Source organism: Anthonomus grandis, chromosome 2, assembly GCF_022605725.1.
Source record: "Anthonomus grandis grandis chromosome 2, icAntGran1.3, whole genome shotgun sequence".
Lineage (NCBI taxonomy): Eukaryota > Metazoa > Arthropoda > Insecta > Coleoptera > Curculionidae > Anthonomus > Anthonomus grandis.
Window position 1 is genome coordinate 30,080,418 of NC_065547.1, and position 19,093 is coordinate 30,099,510.

Here is a 19,093-nt window from a genome sequence, read left to right on the forward strand (position 1 = left end):
ATTCACTGCCTCTCAGAACTTAAAAATCACCTGCAGGTAAAACAGAGCTAAAGGTAAAACAAAAACTTTACAACGCATCTGAAATTTAAGAAAAATCGTATATTTATTCTGGACAAAAACATGTAGTGGGATTGGCCACATTCCCCAGCTGAATATGTTGTAGCAAAGCCTGCACAATCTCTGGATCAGCATTCTCATCTTCGTACATAAACTCGAAGTCTGGCAACAATTTAAAATCCACATTTCTCAATTCTATTGTCGCTTCGCTCTCCTCCTCTGGCTGTGACTTTTTCACTTTATCCACTTTCGTTATAAGGTCGAAATAAGGTCCGTTGTCGAACATTTGTTTGGTTCTCATGTCGTCCTTACAGAAATCCTCAGGCAAATCCAACGAGCCTAAAAAAATAAATAAATCTTAATAAATGAAATGTAATACAAGAGTTGTATTAATTTTTTTTTTGTAAATATTACAAAATGCTCGATCCTTGCTTAAAACGAATATATTGAACGTCACAACGCAGTCGCATCCCATCTGCACTTAAACATATGTAACGAATTTTAAGGGTTGGTTAAGTTGAATGTGGGGTCAAGTAAAATCCAAGCCGTTTCAATCTCTTTCTCTTTAATGCCAACGTTTCGGCCTAATATATGAAGCCCTTTATGTTATTTGTATTCTAATATATATATATATGTAAAATATTTTTATTTTACCACCAAATATGTTGCTATAAAATAAAAGTGAACTTTTGCAAACGACACGTCTGTAATAATATTGTAGCGTTTTTCCCGTTCGCTAACGTGTGAATTAAAACACTCGATGCACAAAAAAATGTCATTGACAACTTATTAAAATACGATTATTTAAGCCTACCAGAAATAGTACTTATTTATACTGTATTTATTTACTACTATTTATGTCGATTTAAATATCGTGCCCATGTTCCGACTAGAATTGAACTTCTGGCGGGGATCGCTCCTTATGTACTCGCTAGACCATGGTTTGACATTCTTACAATATCAAATCACTCGGATAATATGCTTACTAAAGAAGTAATTAAAGCAAAATTTACTCATGTAAACAATTGGTTTTGTTGCAATTTCTTATACCCGAATAGATTATAGACACGCATTTTAGTGTTATATGTTGATTCATGCTTAACATGGAAACAGGACTGACACGGTAATATCTACATTAAATTATTCTTATATTATAAAGTTTCAACAAATATTTGTTTTATGGTATCAAATTGAGTCTATATTAAGGCATGGAGTGTGTTTTTCGGGAAACTAAATTTTTTCTAAAAAAAAATAACTCAAACCATTTCACTTAATAATAATTATGATCCCAGTTTAATTGATAATTTGATTTCAAAGACTAAAATCAAAAACTTAGATTTATCCTCATCAAAACATTAGAATTTTTTTCGATTCCAATTATACTGTCTAAATTAAATAAAAAAAATAACAACACGTTTCTTTAATATTTAGATAATATTAACACTTCCTCTAATTTGACTCTCTCTAAGAGCGGAATTTATAGGTCGTCTTGTAGTTCATATGTAGATCTTTAAAGACTCGCAGTGAGGAACATCTCAACAGGCCATCATCATCTGCCTTTGGGGAACCCATTAAATCTTCTATACATAATTTCGGCCCCAGTCCAATGCAAACATTCTAGGTACATCAGGTTAATTGTAGAAATTGTAATTGCTTGGCTTTTCTTTAGTATATAAATAAAGAACTCACATCTCTAAAATTTTATAAAAATTTCTCTGCTCTCATTTAAGTGTATGAAACTTATTTTAGAATTTCTCATTAATCAATACGTAACGATTCAAAACGCTAAAATACGCACCATGTTACAGATCTCTAAATTTTTCCCTTTCACAATATAATACTAGTTTACAGATGCCTTTATTACTGCAGTTCGTTTTTTGAAGTTTCAAATTTTGATTTTTATATCCAATAATGTTAAAGTTCCTAAGTTTTAACGCTTCTACGCTTTCTCGCTCTTTCTCTAGCATTACTACCCGAGATAGGTCATTGCTGACTTTACAGTCTGCCTCCACTTTTTGCGGTCCTTCATTAGGTCCTCTGCTCGTTCGGTATTTAGAATCCGTAAGTCGACTGCAATATTATTTTTCCACTGCATTTTTGACCTCCCCAATGGTCGTTCTTCCTTCTAGGGTATCTTCCTAACTTGACGATACGTTGTTCTTCCAATTCTATATTAGTGCAATTTTTTGACATTTTCATTTTGTTTTGTCATCGTCCATGCTTTACAAGCATACGTAGTTATTGTAGGTTTTAGTACGACGGCATACGTTTTTTGATTTAATTATTTTTCGGAACGTAAAAGAGCATCGACTAGAATGTACTTCTGTTGCAGCCTTTTCCAGTTTTATAACTCTTCCTTGATAGGGACAGTTTTATTTCCCGCTATGTCTATATCATCAGTGAAAGCCAGCACTATGCGAAGAGGGTTTTTGTTTCTAGTACGATACGAGGAAAGGGATATTCAATAAGAGAAGAGAAGTGTACAGTCTGAAGTATACAGTAAAGTTTTTTTTATTTCAAAAATGCTGATTTTGTATCTTTAAATAATTTCCTTGCATCTATCGACTGGTCCTTTATATACAACACTTCTGATATAAATATTTCTCTAAATAAGTTTTATGACCTTTTGTATGAAGGAATCAGCTATTTTGTGCCTATTAACTCCTATAAGACTGGTAGCTTTCCTGTATGCTTTTCAAGAGAGTTAAGAAGCTTAGTTGTACGTATAAAAGCTGCTCATCACAAATTTAAGGAGTCTCAACTACAAAGTGATTACTTGGTTTTTTCTGGGCTTCGGCAGTCGTGCAGTGTGTTGAGCCGTCAGTGTTACCGCGATTATATTTTTCGTATCGAGAATAATCCTAGGTTATTCCGGAAACATGTAAGCAATATTAAAAAGTCAAATACTATTCCTAAACATATGTTTTTGAATAATGAAACTAGTGATGAGGGTGGAGATACAGTTAATTTATTTACCAAATATTTGTCAAACGTATATTCTGATAAAGCATTTAAAATACCTGAATCTTATATGACAGGGCTTTTAGATCAATTTGATGTCAAATTTGTAGTTATCTTTAGTAGAGGTTTTTGACAAGATTCTGGGCTTACAGTGCAAGACTTCTGCGGGACCAGATGGCATACCCAGCTGGTTACTTCGTGAATGCGTATGTACTCTGTCGAAGCCCATTTGCACTTTATTCAATCTGTCTTTAAAGCCGGGAATATTTTTCTCTTTTTGGAAGAATTCGTATATTACGCCGTTATTTAAGTCTGGTAATACTAGTGCTGTGAGTAATTATCGGGGAGTTTGTATACAGTCAACCTTGTCCAAACTTTTTTATGCACCTGTAACCAACCAATTGTTAGGGCAATGTAAAAGCCTTATTATTAACAATCAACATGGTTTTCAAAAAGGTCGTTCCACTGTTACTAGTTTAATATATTATGAAGTTTATCAGTTTAATGTTTTTGGTGAATGTTCATAAGTTGATGCTGTTTATACGGATTTTTCGGCGTTCGACAGAGTTAATCATGGGCTTCTACTAGCAAAACTCCAAGCTTTGGGTTTTGGATCAAATGTCATTCGTTGGCTAGGGGACTATTTACTGGGAAGATCGCAATGTATACGGCTTAATGTCTTCTTATCTTGCAGCTTTTCTGTGCCATCTGGCGTTCCTCAGCATGTGGGTCCGTTGCTTTTTACAATCTTTGTTAATGATATAGGATTATTTGTAAATTGTGAATTTTTATTATTTGCTGACGATTTAAAATTGTTTTTATCTATTGATTCAAATGTTCAATGTCAATTAATACAAGATGACTTGCATAATCTTTGTGAACGGTGCAACCTTAATGGTTTAAATTTAAATGTTCCAAAGTGTTATTCAATCACTTCTGGAAGGATTCGCAGCCTTAGACTGTTTGATTATAATATTAATTATAAGTTCCACTATTTTACAAAGGATAGCGGAAGTTAGGGATCTCGGAGTAATTTTCGATTCTAAGTTGACATTTGTGTCTCATACTGAAAAGTTACTTTAAAAAGCGTATAGAAGTCTAGGATTTATAACAAGATGCAGTCAAGACTTCTCATGCTCTGTCTATAAAGTTCTGTACTGTTCGTTAATCTGTTCTGGTTTGGAGTAAGCTAGTTCTGTATAGTCTCCATTTTATAAATCTCATATTGAAAATATTGAGAAAATCCAAAATAAATTCTTAAGAAATTGTTTTTTTAACTTAACTATGCGATTCCATTAGCTAATGGTCACACTGATTACAAATCGGTCATGTCAGTTCTCTCTTTGGACCCACTTGAGTTAAGGTGTAATAATTCAGACTTGTGTTTTATTTTTAAATTAATATCTGGCATTACTGATTGTGATTATCTTTTAAATAGGCTAAATTTTCGAGCGCAAAAATTGACTAGACTTAAAAAACTCTTCTATGTAGATTTTGACAGTAGTTCTTATGGACAGTATAATCCTATAACTAGAATGCAACGTTTTTTTGATAGGTATAGTCTTGACTTTCTTGAGTTCTTGCACGTTTCTTTTAGCAGTTTTAGGAGTTCTCTCAAATTCATTAGTGACTCGTGACTTTAACATGTTTCTTTAAATTAGTTTGAAACATTGATTTATGTCTTAGTATTATCTAGCTAAAGTTGTATAAATATTAGTATCTTTTGGTATATTTTATTTTTGTAAAATTGGTGGATTCGGTAATATATAAATATATGAGTCTCCATCACTTCCACTTCATTTGCAATAAAATTACCTTCATTATTCTCTATTAGAGTTCCAACTCTAGGTCGAAACCCGTTTTTAAATTTTTTTACCTGTTTGAAAAACTTTTAAACTATATGAATTTAAATGATGGGTGTAGAAGTTTTAGTGTTTTATTAATTTCAAAACCATTTTAAATGTATCAATTAGTCTCATTTTTCTAAATGTATTGTATGCTTGTCCATTGACAAGTGAGTTCTAAAAAAAATATATTTACTGGACATTAATCCTTAACTTGCTTATTACCATTTTTAAAAATATGTATTCTTTCTCACTTTTAGTTGGCACTGAAGATAGCCTAAGAATATATCAATTGCTCTAAATACAAAAAAGCACCTTTCATTTCTATTTTCTAAGAGCATTTCCAAGAGCAACACAGCCCTGTCCCTTCTGTTATATTAATTTAGAAACCGCTATAATACAGTAACACTACCGTAAAGCAAAATAAATTTCTATTTATCTCTCAATCTGTATTAACCAAGAAATCCAAAGTTTAAGTAAAGGAGAGATAATGATAAACGTCTTTTTTAGACATACATTTTCTAATTCTGTGTACTTTCAATTACATTCGTACTTTAACATTCTTAACAATTCAGTATGCAGGTCTTGAGGATAACTTTATAAAAACTCGAAACATCGATATTTGAATAAAGATCGGCGTTTTTGGACCCCATTCCAACAATGCCCTCATTAAAAATGTTCACAACTACTTCGTTCAAAATAGCTATTTTCAAATATTTTTTTGCTATTAAAATGTAAATAAATTTTGGAACATTAATCTCTTGCCAGATTAAACTATATAGAATCCAAAAAAATATCTTAATACTAGGCAAAATTACATTATTTTGTTCATACTGACACTCTCAACTTACCAACGCTCGAGGGCCCGGGCATATTAACATCCACCAAATTTAATCTCCTAACGCTCTCGTTCAAACTCCTCATATCCGGTCCCATTCCCAAATTAACAGTTTTAGCTGCCTCGTTAATCTTCTTCAAAAAATTGTCTATATCCGTTTTAGTCGGTTCCTGCTTAAAACTATACGGGGGAGCAATCGGCGGCTGTACAGGAGGCCTATATTTATATGGTGCCTCCCCTTCCAACTGCAGTGGATACGTTGCATCCGCGTCGTACGCGCTGACATCACCACAAACAACAAAAGGGATAATGACCCTATTTATACCTTCTAATGTACTAAAATCTTTATTGGAAACGTCCAAGTAAGGGGTTATCAGTTTGGGGTCAAAACCTTCCGGGGGATTGTAGCCCTGGCAAACCACGAAGGCTTCGATACTGGAATTCCTGGAGCTTTTCGGTTTGGCCACGTGCACCTCTTCGAATAGCATTAGGAGTTGATTCGTAAGGAGGTCGTTGTCTTTGCCACGGAATATTTTTGCTATGAAGGTGCCCCCTCTTTTTAAGACATTGCATGTTATGTGAACTGCCCCTGGAAGCGTGATAAAAGAATTTAAATGCCATATTAAACTAAAATATTATATAATATAATAAACGATTTTATTAGCAAAAAATCACACTATTTCACAAAAATTAACCCAAAATATTGATTTTATAAATTAACTTAACCTAGAGTCTCTATCATATATTTTTCCATCTATCAAATATATTTTTCCAAACATGATGGTACTTGGCAAGTGCTAAATAGCCAGTCAATGCGTGCTGGTTTTGCCTTAGTGCCGCATAATAATCTTGTACTTCAGTATGATCTATCAAGTTCAGGTTGATGCGCACCTGAATTTAGTCGAACATTCTTTGGTGTAACGTTTTAAATGAAGAAAACAAAGTAAAGTGATACACAATATACAGTGCATCCCAAAAGTTATGTCTACATTCATTTAAAATTCTGGGGTGTGTTCGAAAAAAAAACGCTCGGACCCGTCGATTTTTATTTCAAGTTGCGCATTTTTGTACGTGAAGTTTGTATGTACAGGGTTGCATAAAAATATATTACGACCATCAACTTAATTTTTTTCAAATGAAAGCACCTTTTTTTATTTCATTTTTGAATTTCGCGTGGAATTCTACGTATGTTTCATGCATCCTGTCCTATAGCTAAAGTCAACAGTTATCGAAAAAAAGACGACCAAACATTATTATTGAAGTTCACCTTACGAGTCACCTTATCTCTGATAATTTGTATACAAAGCAAAATTCTATTCATTCGTGTTTTTTTTCTTGGCTGGTGACCGTGTATTTTCATAGAAACTGTATGACAGTTGTACGCCAAACAGATATTGTCAAGTGTGAAGTGTACGAGCAAAGTTGCGGTTTTCACAATGGTAAAGTTAACGGAACGAGAAAAAATAGAAATTCTGTGCATGGTTGGGTTTGGTGATAGAACACGTACTCAAAGAGAAGCTGCTAAATTATTCACTGAAATCCATCCTGATCGTCCTCCGATATGTCAAAAGGTGGTGAGTAGAATAGAGGCTAAATTTAGAAAATTCGGTCATGTTAGAGATCTGCCAAAATCTGATCGTCCTGCTCGAAAATGAACAACTTGACGTTTTGCTTTCTTTGGAAGAAAATCCATGCACTCCTCTGTCGCAGATTGGGGCAAATTTACACATGGCGAAATCTATAGTTCACCGAATAGTAAAAAAGTACAAATATCACCCCTACAAAGTTATTCCTATGCAAGAGTTATTTGATGATGATTTCGATAGGCGAAATGAGCTTTGTGAACGCTTACAAAACATGTGCAATCTAAATAATAATTTAGTAACAAATATTATTTTTTCCGATGAAGCCACGTTCTGTTTAAATGGTAGTGTGAACAGACAAAATTGTCGATATTGGGCAATAGAAAATCCTCATTGGATGATGGAGGTAAATACCCAGTACCCTCAAAAACTAAATGTGTGGTGTGCAATAGTACGCGGAAGAGTAATAGGTCCCTTTTTCTTTGAACAGACTTTAACGGGACAAGTGTATCTCGATTTTCTCCAATTTGAATTAGTTCCAGCATTACTAGCATTATTTCCAAATCCATTGGACCCAGACTATCCTGACGAAGAACTAATTTTCCAGCAAGATGGCGCTCCTCCGCACTATGCTGCCACTGTGCGTACATTTTTGGATGAAACCTTTCCCAATCCGTGGATAGGAAGGAGAGAACCCGTCGAATGGCCTGCTAGGTCGCCTGACCTAACACCAATGGACTTTTTTTTGTGGGGATACCTCAAGTCGAAGGTATTTGTTAATAGGCCAAATAATCTAGACGACTTGAAAGAGAGAATTCGCAGAGAAGTGCGCGCCATAACTCCGGAAATGATTGAAAATGTGCAACGAGACTTTATTGATCACCTTGAATATTGTCAAGCCGTGAATGGCAACCATTTTGAACATTTAACTTAATTTTTGTTCCTTTTTTATTTGTTACATGAATCGTCTTTTTTTCGATAACTTTTGACTTTAGGTAAAGGACATGATGCATGAAACATACGTAGAATTCCACGAGAAATTTAAAGATGAAATAAAAAAAGGTGCTTTAATTTGAAAAAATGAAGTTGATGGTCGTAATTTATTTTTGAGCAACCCTGTATATACAAACTTCACGTACAAAAATGCGCAACTTGAAATAAAAATCGACGGGTCAGAGCGTTTTTTTTTCGAACACACCCCTGAATTTTAAATGAATTTAGACATAACTTTTGGGATGCACTGTATAATAGAAATATTACAGTAACAATGCAAACTTACGATAAGTTAAAAATAAAATATATGCGGATGTAGAGTGAAAGAATAATTTATTCTTATTAATTTTAACTATTTGAATATCAAAACTAGGTCATTAGTTTATAGTCCTTTACTGCCAAATTGTGGGTCGTAAATTGGCATTATTTTCTAAATTGGAAATTGTCAAAATGATGTACTTCAAGTAGTAGATTTGAAATATTTTTGGGATTTCGAGCATGCATTTGGTTTTGGTGTATTCCTTATCTACCTAATCTTCGCATGTAAGTTCTTTTCCTTTTTTAATTCAAAAACCATTTTCACAATTGCGGTTTACACACATAAAGAAATCAATTTTTTAACTTTTTCTGGTAAAGCGAAGTGAATTTGTGGCCTGAAAAAGAGAAAGGACCTTTGAACCAATTATAATAATAATAATAATAATAATACTTCTTTATTTGCTCATATACAACCAACAGCTTAGCATCGCCAAAAATTATAGACTGTCAAACGCCCATAATGCAGTGCATAAAGGGAGACATTAATCTATCAGAGTTTTACCTACATAACATAGCAAATAAAATAAACTTACTTTTGTTCACAATATAAAACAAAATACAATTTTGGTTCGCATCAGAAATGCTCACAAGTATGTATGAAACATTTGTTATAAAGGTATGAAAGTATAATATTCGATAAATTTTGATAGACTAGGTTAAAGACTATTGTAGAATTCGTCCAATGAGTATGGACAGATCTCCAAAATCAGGTTTTTTGTTACTTGCTTAAATCTATTTTAATGTAGTTGTTTTGTGGTTTCGGGTATTGCATTAAAAAGTTTTATGGCATTAGTCATATAGCCCTTATGGGTCAGACTAAGCCGGTGTTGTGGAAGTAAGAGATTTCCTCCATGTCTGGTGTCATATAAGTACCTACTATTTACTATTTTTACCTGCTAAATCTGAAAGAGTGTGTTCTAGCAAACATCAGACATTGGTGAATGTATAGGCCAGGCATTGTCATGATTTTTAAATTTTTGAATGAAGGTCTACAACTATCTATTGGTTTTTTGTTTTCTAAAATTCTGAGTGCCGATTTTTGCAACTTAAATGCTCTCTGCCAGTCAGTCGAGTTAAACAAAAAATCCCAAAATAACAGTCCATATGACAACTTTGATTGAAAAAGTCCCATATACGCCGTTCTACATACTACTGGAGGCGCCAATTGAACAATTCTGCGCAACAGAAAAAGAACCGACGAGAGTTTTATTGCCAGATCTATTATATTGGCTCTTCCATGATAATTTATTATCTAGATAAACACCCAGAAATTTAATCGCGTCTATTCTCTGATGTCTTTCCCTTTTTAAGAGAAATTAACCACCTCTGTTTTATTTAGATTCAAGCATAGATTATTGTCAGCAAACAATACTTTTAACTTGAGTGTGAAGAGTTGCACTAGTGCCATTCTGTAGGGAAATCAGATCTGAATGCCGACTGAGAAGAGTTGTGTCATCCGCATATTGTACAGATATCACCTCTGAGAAGTGGGCGGGTAATTCATTTACATAAAGTAAAAATAGAAGAGGACCCAAGATCGATCCCTGAGGCACCCCTGTTGTTATTGGAAGTATGGAGGATGTTCTTCCTCCACAAGTCATCATCTGCTGACGCTCACAAAGGTAGGACTGGATAAGTTCCAGGCAAAGTCCAGGCAATGCTTTCGAAAGATGTTTGAAATTATGACTGTGTTATATTGTAAACGGCTTTGAATTTTTTATTTGGATTTGTGGTGCCCGTTCTCTACGGCTACAAGACCACCAACAGTTGTTCTAAAAACCATTGCTGGTAATTTATCCGAAAAGGTCACAATTATATATAAGTAATGTGCATTTACAACGCAAGCGTTTAAAAAATTTAAAAATACACAATGCTACTAACCATATATCATATATCCCACATCACACACATATCCCATGTTGGTTCAAACTTTGCATTAAATCAATGCTATTAAAAAAATTGTCAAAATATGTATGATTTTTTCCATCAAAACTCTCAGTGAGCTTTGTTGCAACCCTGATTCCCAAGCTCTTTTATGAAGTTTGATTTTGATTTTAATAAGAAGTCAAATTTTAAACAATATCCCAACTTTTTGCAGATCATCCACACTTTTTTTTTTCGTTTTTTGGCCTTGTGCTTGGCACATTTAGCCACGTGTTCCAATATAGGAACTCATGCATAATAGAACAGGTTGCTAATATAGTATTTAAAAAATTATACTGTTGGGTAGTATGAAATTGTATCTAATAACAAGTAAAAACAAAGGAATAGTGCAAGAAAGATTAATACTAGGGATCTTAGACAGAGTCACACGCTTCTCGTCCTGGAGCCAATGCAGGACATTTTTTAAAAGACAAAACATACGGGGGGGGCGGATAGGTAGATAAACAACAATAGGGAAAAACAAGGATCTCCAAGTAACTAAAATTACTAAAAACTTGCTTACAAATTCAAGTTATATTTTCCCTTTGGACAATTTCAAAAATTGTATAAAATTAGACTCCATTCTATCGTCCGCAATTACGTTTGCCATAAATGAAGTATGACACATAGGAGGCAAGCCAAGCTCTTTCAATTTATTATGCAGAAACATCACTGCGTCAATATTATTTTTACATTCAAATAAAATATGGTTCAAATCATCAATTGACTGGTTGTCACAATTACATATATATGAGTCATTTATTCCTAATTTATGTAATAATTGGAACTATATCACTAAAGTGTACTTTGGAAAGAATCTGTCGTAATTGCTTCCTTGGCCTCTTTATCTGCCAATTCATTTCCTAGCAATCCTATGTGTCCTTTTAACCAAATGCTCATTAGTCTCTGCCAGTAATGCTTCAATCGACGTGGATCTTAAAGCGCCTGTGACTAATCTCAAAGCTCGATATTGCATACGATCAACCTTTAGTAGTCTCGTTTTAGTAGCAGAACCATAAAACATTGAGCCGTTATCCAGCAACGATCTAGTAAATGGTCGATAGAACATTAAAGATGTCTTAAGATTAGAGCCCCATTTTCGGACAGTGACTGATTTTAAAATATTCAAGCTCTTTTCAGCTTTTTGTAAGATATAATTTATATGGGTATTCCATGTCAATTTTTGGTTTAAATATACACCAAGGTATTTTAGTTCTTTTATCCATGGAAGGGTAGTATTACTGAAAATTATTTGATTTTTTATTTGTAGATTGTGTCGTGTGAAAATTACTAAGGCTGATTTTTTGCTAGAAATACTAAAAACATTGCTTGGGAAATATTTATTACAGATATACATAACATGGTTAAGATTTCTTAAGTTCCACACTTTTTAGAGGGTACAAAGTGTCTTTGATGGTTTTTTTAGAATATATTGCTTAATTACTGAATTAGTAAGTTGAAAGTATGTGAAGTTTAAATTACTTAATTAAAACTTAACTTGATGGATTTTTGAAAGCTTTCTCTAAATATTCACGAAAGTCGCCCTTTATAAGAGAGTTGTAAAGCCTTAGCTTTTTCTGCTATGAGGGAACTAATATAGCTGTCCTGAAGATTAGGTTCACTAGATCTTCTAACTTGGCTGATACTTACCTAATTCCCATGAGTGACTTTATTCCTATAAAAGTATTTATACATATATTCAAAAATATATGACTTATGCCCATGAGATCTGGACCATGATGAAAATAATGAGAATGGACTGAAAAATCCTATGGAGTATATACAGACCTATACAGGATGAAACTACACAACTGTACCATAGCAGATAAAACAGGAAAATAAAAGAACTAAATCTGATCAACTGAAATACCAATTAATTTATATCACAGAACTTTCTTAATTTTTTAGCTAACTGCTTTAAAAGCATCATTAAAGATTTCTCATCACTATCAGTAAACAATTTGTTTCCTATTTAGAAAATGACAAAGAAGAACATTAACCACTATTTGTTCTGTGAAAGTGTTCTCAGAGCTCTTTGTGGCACATTAATTTCCATCAAACATAGTAAATTCAGGACAGTCTATTGATCCATTAAAATTTTATAAAGGGTTCTAATAGTAGTAGAATTTACTCACCAAGCAATAACTGGGCCTGTATATAAATATCCATACAATGCAACCCTGTCACATCAGGAGCTCCATCACAAATAACAAGATCAGCTTGCTCCCCTTCAAAATGTGCAATAATTTGTTGAGCCGTTGAATACTTTGTGATGTCGCCCTGTATCTGAATGACTCCTGGTAATGGAGACATTGGCTAAAATCAAACAATAGATATTTTAAATTATGATTTCATTACCTAGAGTAATACATAAATTAAATTAAACTAAACATGTCTTTCTGGTGAAAAAGCCTAATAGAACAACAATAATAGTATATAGCATTTTATTGTTCCAAAAATTAGCCACTTTTATTCAGCCCTTATACATAAATTTAAAAAAAAAAAAAAATATATATATATATATATATATATATATATGGTTTTCCTAGTTTTTAACTCTTCTAATGTTTAACTATTCATAGATGGGTTAAGCTTTATTTTTTATAGAAACCCACAGAAAAAAATTCAGACCTAGGAGGCCATGCTACAAAAGGACTATTGCAACCAATCCATTTATCTTAAAAATTTTCCTTGAGCCATCTTCACAGAGGTCACATTATAGATTGGAGAGACATCTAGCTTGACATACAAATTTTCTCTATAAGTTAACAGCAAATCATAAACAACATCCCAAAATTAATTTTCTAAAATTAAAAATCTTGGACTATTTAAAGTTGTATTAAAGCAGAATGATCCAATAATAATATAGTCTTTTAAACTATCACACCACAAATTTACTTTCTAAGAATATTGATTTTAACAATTACTTACCAGACCTTACCCCTTTGGATTTATTTCTGTGGGGGGTTATCAAAAATAAAGTTTATAAAACCTGTCCATGGGTAAAACATATTTATTGAAATTGAAACATGATTAAAGAAAGAAAGAAAGAAAGAAAGAAAATGTGCTATATTACGTAAGAATAATCTTGTGTACAAGCATCCTACAAGCTAAAAAAAAACAAAACAAAAATACAATTTCAAAAATTGACAAAACAAAGAACAAAATTAAACACAAGAAGACAAAACTTTTTGAACATACTTGAATTAAAGATAACTAAATAAAACAATCAATTACTAAATAAAGGTAAACTTGTTGACAAAACTAAAGAAAAAAGGAAAGAAAAAAAAAACTTTCCAACATGTCCAAGGTTAAAACCTATCATTAAAAAAGTCATCATCATGGTTATAATATGCCTTAGCCAATAAAAGCGTCTTTAATTCTCTTTTAAATTTCTTAACATCCGATATATGTCTAACACATAGAGGAACACGATTGTAATTTTTTTTACTTATGTAAATTAATGAATTTTTGGTAAGGGAGGACGTAGGAATAGGTAGGGGAACATCATTTACACGATGAGTCAAATGGCCAGTGTCAGAGGGTAGTTTGGAAATTTTGTGAATAAGAGCAGCTGTTTCTAAGATAAAGAGTGAAAATAGAGTTAGGATTTTTTCAGAAATGAAGAGGGGTTTGCAAGAATCTCTTAACTTAGCAGAACACAGGTATCTAACTGCTTTTTTTTTAATAACAAAGACAATGTTAAGTAGCCCCTTATTGGTTAAACCCCAAAAAGGCAAGCCATACCGAATATGAGATTCAATAAGTGAAAAGTACACTGAACGTGCAACCACCCCTCCCAGCTCTTGTTTTGCCATTCTTACTGCAAAACATCCAGAAGATAATTTCCCAGCTAAATGTAAAATATGATCTTCAAACCGAAGGCGATCATCAATGGTAATTCCTAGGAACTTGCAGCACTCTTTATTCTGCAAGAGGGAATTTTCGTCAAACATCAGACCCTGAACATCGCACTTAAACCCCATAATAGACGTTTTTCTTACATTAAACACGAGCCTGTTGGAAGCACACCACCCTGATAAAATCTGAAGGTCTTCAAGAATACAAGTCTTAATATAATCAGAATTTTTATGGCTCCATAGTATGGTGGTATTATCAGCAAACTGAACCACCTTGCCCTGCAGTTTTAATGAACTCGAGTCATCCACATACAGTAAAAATAACAGTGGTCCCAACACTGAACCCTGGGGAACGCCGCATTTTAGGGATCTAGAAGCAGACAAACGCCCTGACACTGTAACCTTCTGAGTACGATTTAATAGATAGGACTCAAGCCATCGCAACGCTACGCCCCTAAAACCATATTTATCGAGCTTAGATAACAGTATCCCATGATCCACACAGTCAAATGCTTTGGATAGATCACAAAACACTGTCGCCGATGACTCTCCAGAATTCAAGGACACATAGACGCTCTCCAAAAAGCTAAAAACAGCATCATGAGTCCCTTTACCGGCTTGGAATCCAAACTGATTTGCAGACAAATTGCCATTATGATGTAAAAAGGACAAAATTCTGCTTTTTGCAAGTTTTTCAATTATCTTAGAGAGGGTAGACAAAATAGAAATGGGACGGAAATTACAAGGCTGATCCAAATCTCCACCCTTATGAAGAGGGATAACCACTGCCTCTTTTAAACATGAAGGAAAGATGCCATTATGTAAAGAATTGTTTATGGCAGGAACTAAACCATTTAAGGCTGAATCAGGCAAAAAGAGTAACAACCTCGAAGATATCCCATCAGCTCCAGATGATTTATGGTTCTTTAGGCGTTTGATTTCATTTTTTACTTCGGTATGACCGACAGGATGAAAGAAAAATGAATGCTCAGCCGACACTTGTTGAAGATAGTGTAAGAGATCAATGTTACTACGAATGCCTTTGAGCAAGATATTAGGTATATCACAATAATAGTCTTTTAAAATGTCAGGTCTAAATTCCGGTCCAGATACTTTTCTATAACAATGTCTAAAATCATTAATAATCAACCAACACTCTCTTTGCCTTTGCCTAATAATTAGATTTTGCTGCTTTAATTGTCTTTCTGTACAGACTACGGTATTTCTGATGATATACAAGGATATTTTCATTTGTGGTATATTTGCACAATTTAGTCAAAAAACTGAGGTTTTCGACCCATGGTTTTCGTTTCTTAGTTGTAAGCCTCATTTTAGGAAAGCATTGATTGATCTTATCACACAGAACTTGAAAAAATAAAGTAAGTGGGTCAGAAGCTGTTTCAAGTGCATTCCAATTTACCAAAGCTTTATGTGAACGATCTGCCACAACTGCAGGTAACTGGCAAATTTACATTGTTTGCCGATGATAACACCATCCTCTGGCACGACTCTGATATTTCTCAAATGGAGGCCAATATACGTGCAGATTTGTTAAAAATAAAAGACTGGTGTGATGCAAATTTTTTGACATTTAATGTTTCCAAAACAAATATCCTTAATTTTAAATGTAATACAAATGATATATGTTTGAATAATGAAGCTATCACCATGCCACCGTTCAGTAAGTTTTTGGGTCTTTCCATAGACAAGTTTCTTAAATTTGAAGACCATATTGTGAATGTATGTAGAAAAGTCTTATCAGGCTGCTACGCCCTAAGGGTTATTGCCACCAGTCTTAATTTCTCCATCGCCAGATCTGCATACTTCGCGATTATCGAGTCGCACCTTCGATGTTGCCCGCTTTTTGTAAGTCATAATATTTTAACCCTGTGTTGTATCTTTATTTTGGAAACAGTTTGCTTAGTTTTTAGAAAATATAAACAGGAACTCCACTTAGGAAGCCACTATAATATGCGACAAAATTATTTGCTGAGGCTACCCATTCCTCATTTTGAACTTGTCCATAGCTCTATCATATATGGAGGTAGAAAGCTGTTTAATAAACTTCCACTAGAAATAAGACAACTTAAGACTGAAAAAAGCCTACGTACAAGGACGAAAATATTTCTTGCTAGTAAAGCGTACTATAGTTTAAGTGAATTTTTTAATGATTAGCATTTAAGTATTTTTCAAAGTTTTATAAAATTTTACTTTATTTTAAATTAGTTTCTCGTTTTTATTTATATAATACAGTATTATATGGCATTTTAGCAAGAATAGCTTCATGGTCTATAGATGGGAGTACTGTGCATAAAACGTTATCAAAACTTGTACAGAAATAGTAAATTGTAGTTGTAGATGAAGAAGTTATTCGTGTGGGAGAAAGAACGTGCATTTTCAAGTCGTAAGAATTTAAAATACTTAAAAGAGAAGTATGTGGCAAGGTTTCATCAGTGTAGTTGATATTAAAGTCACCAGCCAATATAACCTTAGAGTGTAGGGACAACTGGGATAAAAGAGAATCAAGTTTGTCCAAAAACATAACAATATCTCCTGTAGGTGGCCTATAAACACAAAGAATATATAAATTAAAACGCTTACAAAAAGAAAGAGAGAATTCAAAAACATTCTCTAACAGAAGATTATCATACTTATCAATATTACAAAAAATCATTTCAATTGTTTGCCTAGCCAAGATCATGGTTCCTCCATGTATAGATTGTTGATGACAAAAATTTAATATAGGAACATAATCAGATATTAAAAAACATCCACTAGGCCTCAACCAGTGCTCAGTCAGACAAATTTCAGTGTAAGACAAACATATGGGTTATTTTATCTTATTTTGACCTTCTGAATATGTTCCCAAAATATTTCACTTTCCTCCTAAAACACTGTTCAACTAATTATTTTAAAGTTAATTTTTCACCTAGAATGCAACAATTTAATAATGTCTTTATTTATCATTACTGACAATTATTGTCATGAAGCTTGTGATAGAGCCTACATATCACATTTACCAGTATTAATATAACTAGGTACTTTATATATAAATAGTACAAATAGTACAAATGCCATATACCTATCTAGAACAAAATTAATACTTTCGAATTACACTACTTGGAGGAGCTTCTGCCAAAATATCTTTTTAAACCATTCAACAGAGGTGTTAAAAAGAGAGTTATTTCAAATTTGTTAATACTCACCCCTATATTGTAGGAAAAACTTGTGTGGGGATTGTAAGAATATGAGTCCTTCTTATATCTAAGATGATTTACCTCAGTACAGTAAGCTATTTTTTCATTTAGATAGGGCAATATGAGCATATCCCATAGCTCACTTTTAGTTTCCATCTCAAGGTAATGCTTATGACAGAAAAGAGATTTCAGGACCAAATAAGATTTTTTAATAGATGATGGTATGTGTTCTTCAAGCTTAAGTTTATTATCTGTTACGAAGCTGAGATTTTTTTGATATGATTTTTAAATTTGGAAAGATGCATAAAGGTTTTCAAAAATATGTATGGATAATAATATTAAAAACTGTCTGCAGTCTTCTGTGTAACACAAGCCACTCATATCTACTACCAGATTTCTCTGAATACAAAAACCATTGTAGGTTGGTGGTGGTGACCAAGAAAATTTGTCTGCCTTAACAGTTTAACAACCTTAATACAACAGATTTCAAGCCTAGGGTTTGTCTGGGATTTCAAGATAAGTCCAGAGTTTACATGCAGCAGGTTTTTTTGAGCCCCTTATTAACAGTTGTCTTTGAAAAACTTACTTGCAAATCCACAGCAACTATTTTAACATCCTCATTCTTTTTTGGTGTTTCCTGTATATCTTTCCTGGCCTGTTCTTCAGCCAAGGTTTCAGTGTAAAACAAGTGTGTGGGTTCTTTGATATTAATTTCCTCGTTTAAATACAATTTTCGGGATAATACTTGAGACCAACTGCCGGGGGCCGCGCATAAATCGACCGCCCTCTTAACCCCTTGGAAAATGTCGAACTTCTCGTCGATTTGGAGAAGTTTGAAGGCGCTACGTGCTCTCCATCCCTGCTCTTTTGCTTTACGATAATAGATATCGCGTTTATCTTTTGAGGTTTTACCCATTTTTAAAAAATATTTTTTTTTTTAAACTTTAAAAAATCAACAAAAAACATATGGCAGATGTCAAATTTGACGGTTGAAGGTTATCGTTCTTCTCTTCTTCTTTTTTTTGTGTAGAGGCATTTTTCAGTGGCGTTGCGTGTTTATACATGTTATATCACTGATTTTAAAATTAACTTTTTAAAAAATATTTTTATTATATAAAATCAAAAATTACAGTATCATGACTTAACTTAAAGAGTCTAATCTAATAAAATCTTATACAATAGTTTTTGTTATCCTATTTATACGTAAAATATGCCGATTCAGTGGGAACAGGCATCTTGGTTGACCGTGTGTGTGGGTGTCTGCTGATCCGGCGTCTGGGAAGTGACTTATCTGGTTTAGATAAGTGTTATTTGATCCGGTGAGAACCAAGGACTGGGTGACTTTGTGAAGGTGACATTTGTTGTGGGAAAATCGGATATAACAGCTCCCCCATTAAGAAAAAAGTTGATGGGTGACAGCAACTTTTTAACACATCTGTTTGTTCGGGTTGAGCTCTAGTTCTTCTCCCTCTTCTACGAGATCTCCAATATGGATGCTTGGTCTTCTTCTGGGGAGGAT

The 19,093-nt window shown here is 33.4% G+C and overlaps 2 protein-coding genes across 5 annotated transcripts in view; one reads left to right on the plus strand and one right to left on the minus strand.

The window, feature by feature from the left end:
* LOC126750738 (N-acylneuraminate-9-phosphatase) overlaps window positions 1-19,093 on the plus strand; it is a 97,634-nt gene that overhangs the window by 53,297 nt on the left and 25,244 nt on the right. The window lies entirely within an intron of this gene.
* Window positions 80-18,553, minus strand: LOC126750737 (putative tRNA (cytidine(32)/guanosine(34)-2'-O)-methyltransferase). The gene is made up of 4 exons (XM_050460450.1): window positions 18,161-18,553; window positions 12,653-12,833; window positions 5,714-6,289; window positions 80-396 (listed from the first exon to the last, which is right to left on the minus strand). The coding sequence occupies exons 1-4, from the start codon at window positions 18,488-18,490 to the stop codon at window positions 104-106; spliced, it is 1,380 nt and encodes a 459-aa protein (XP_050316407.1). The 5' UTR covers window positions 18,491-18,553; the 3' UTR covers window positions 80-103.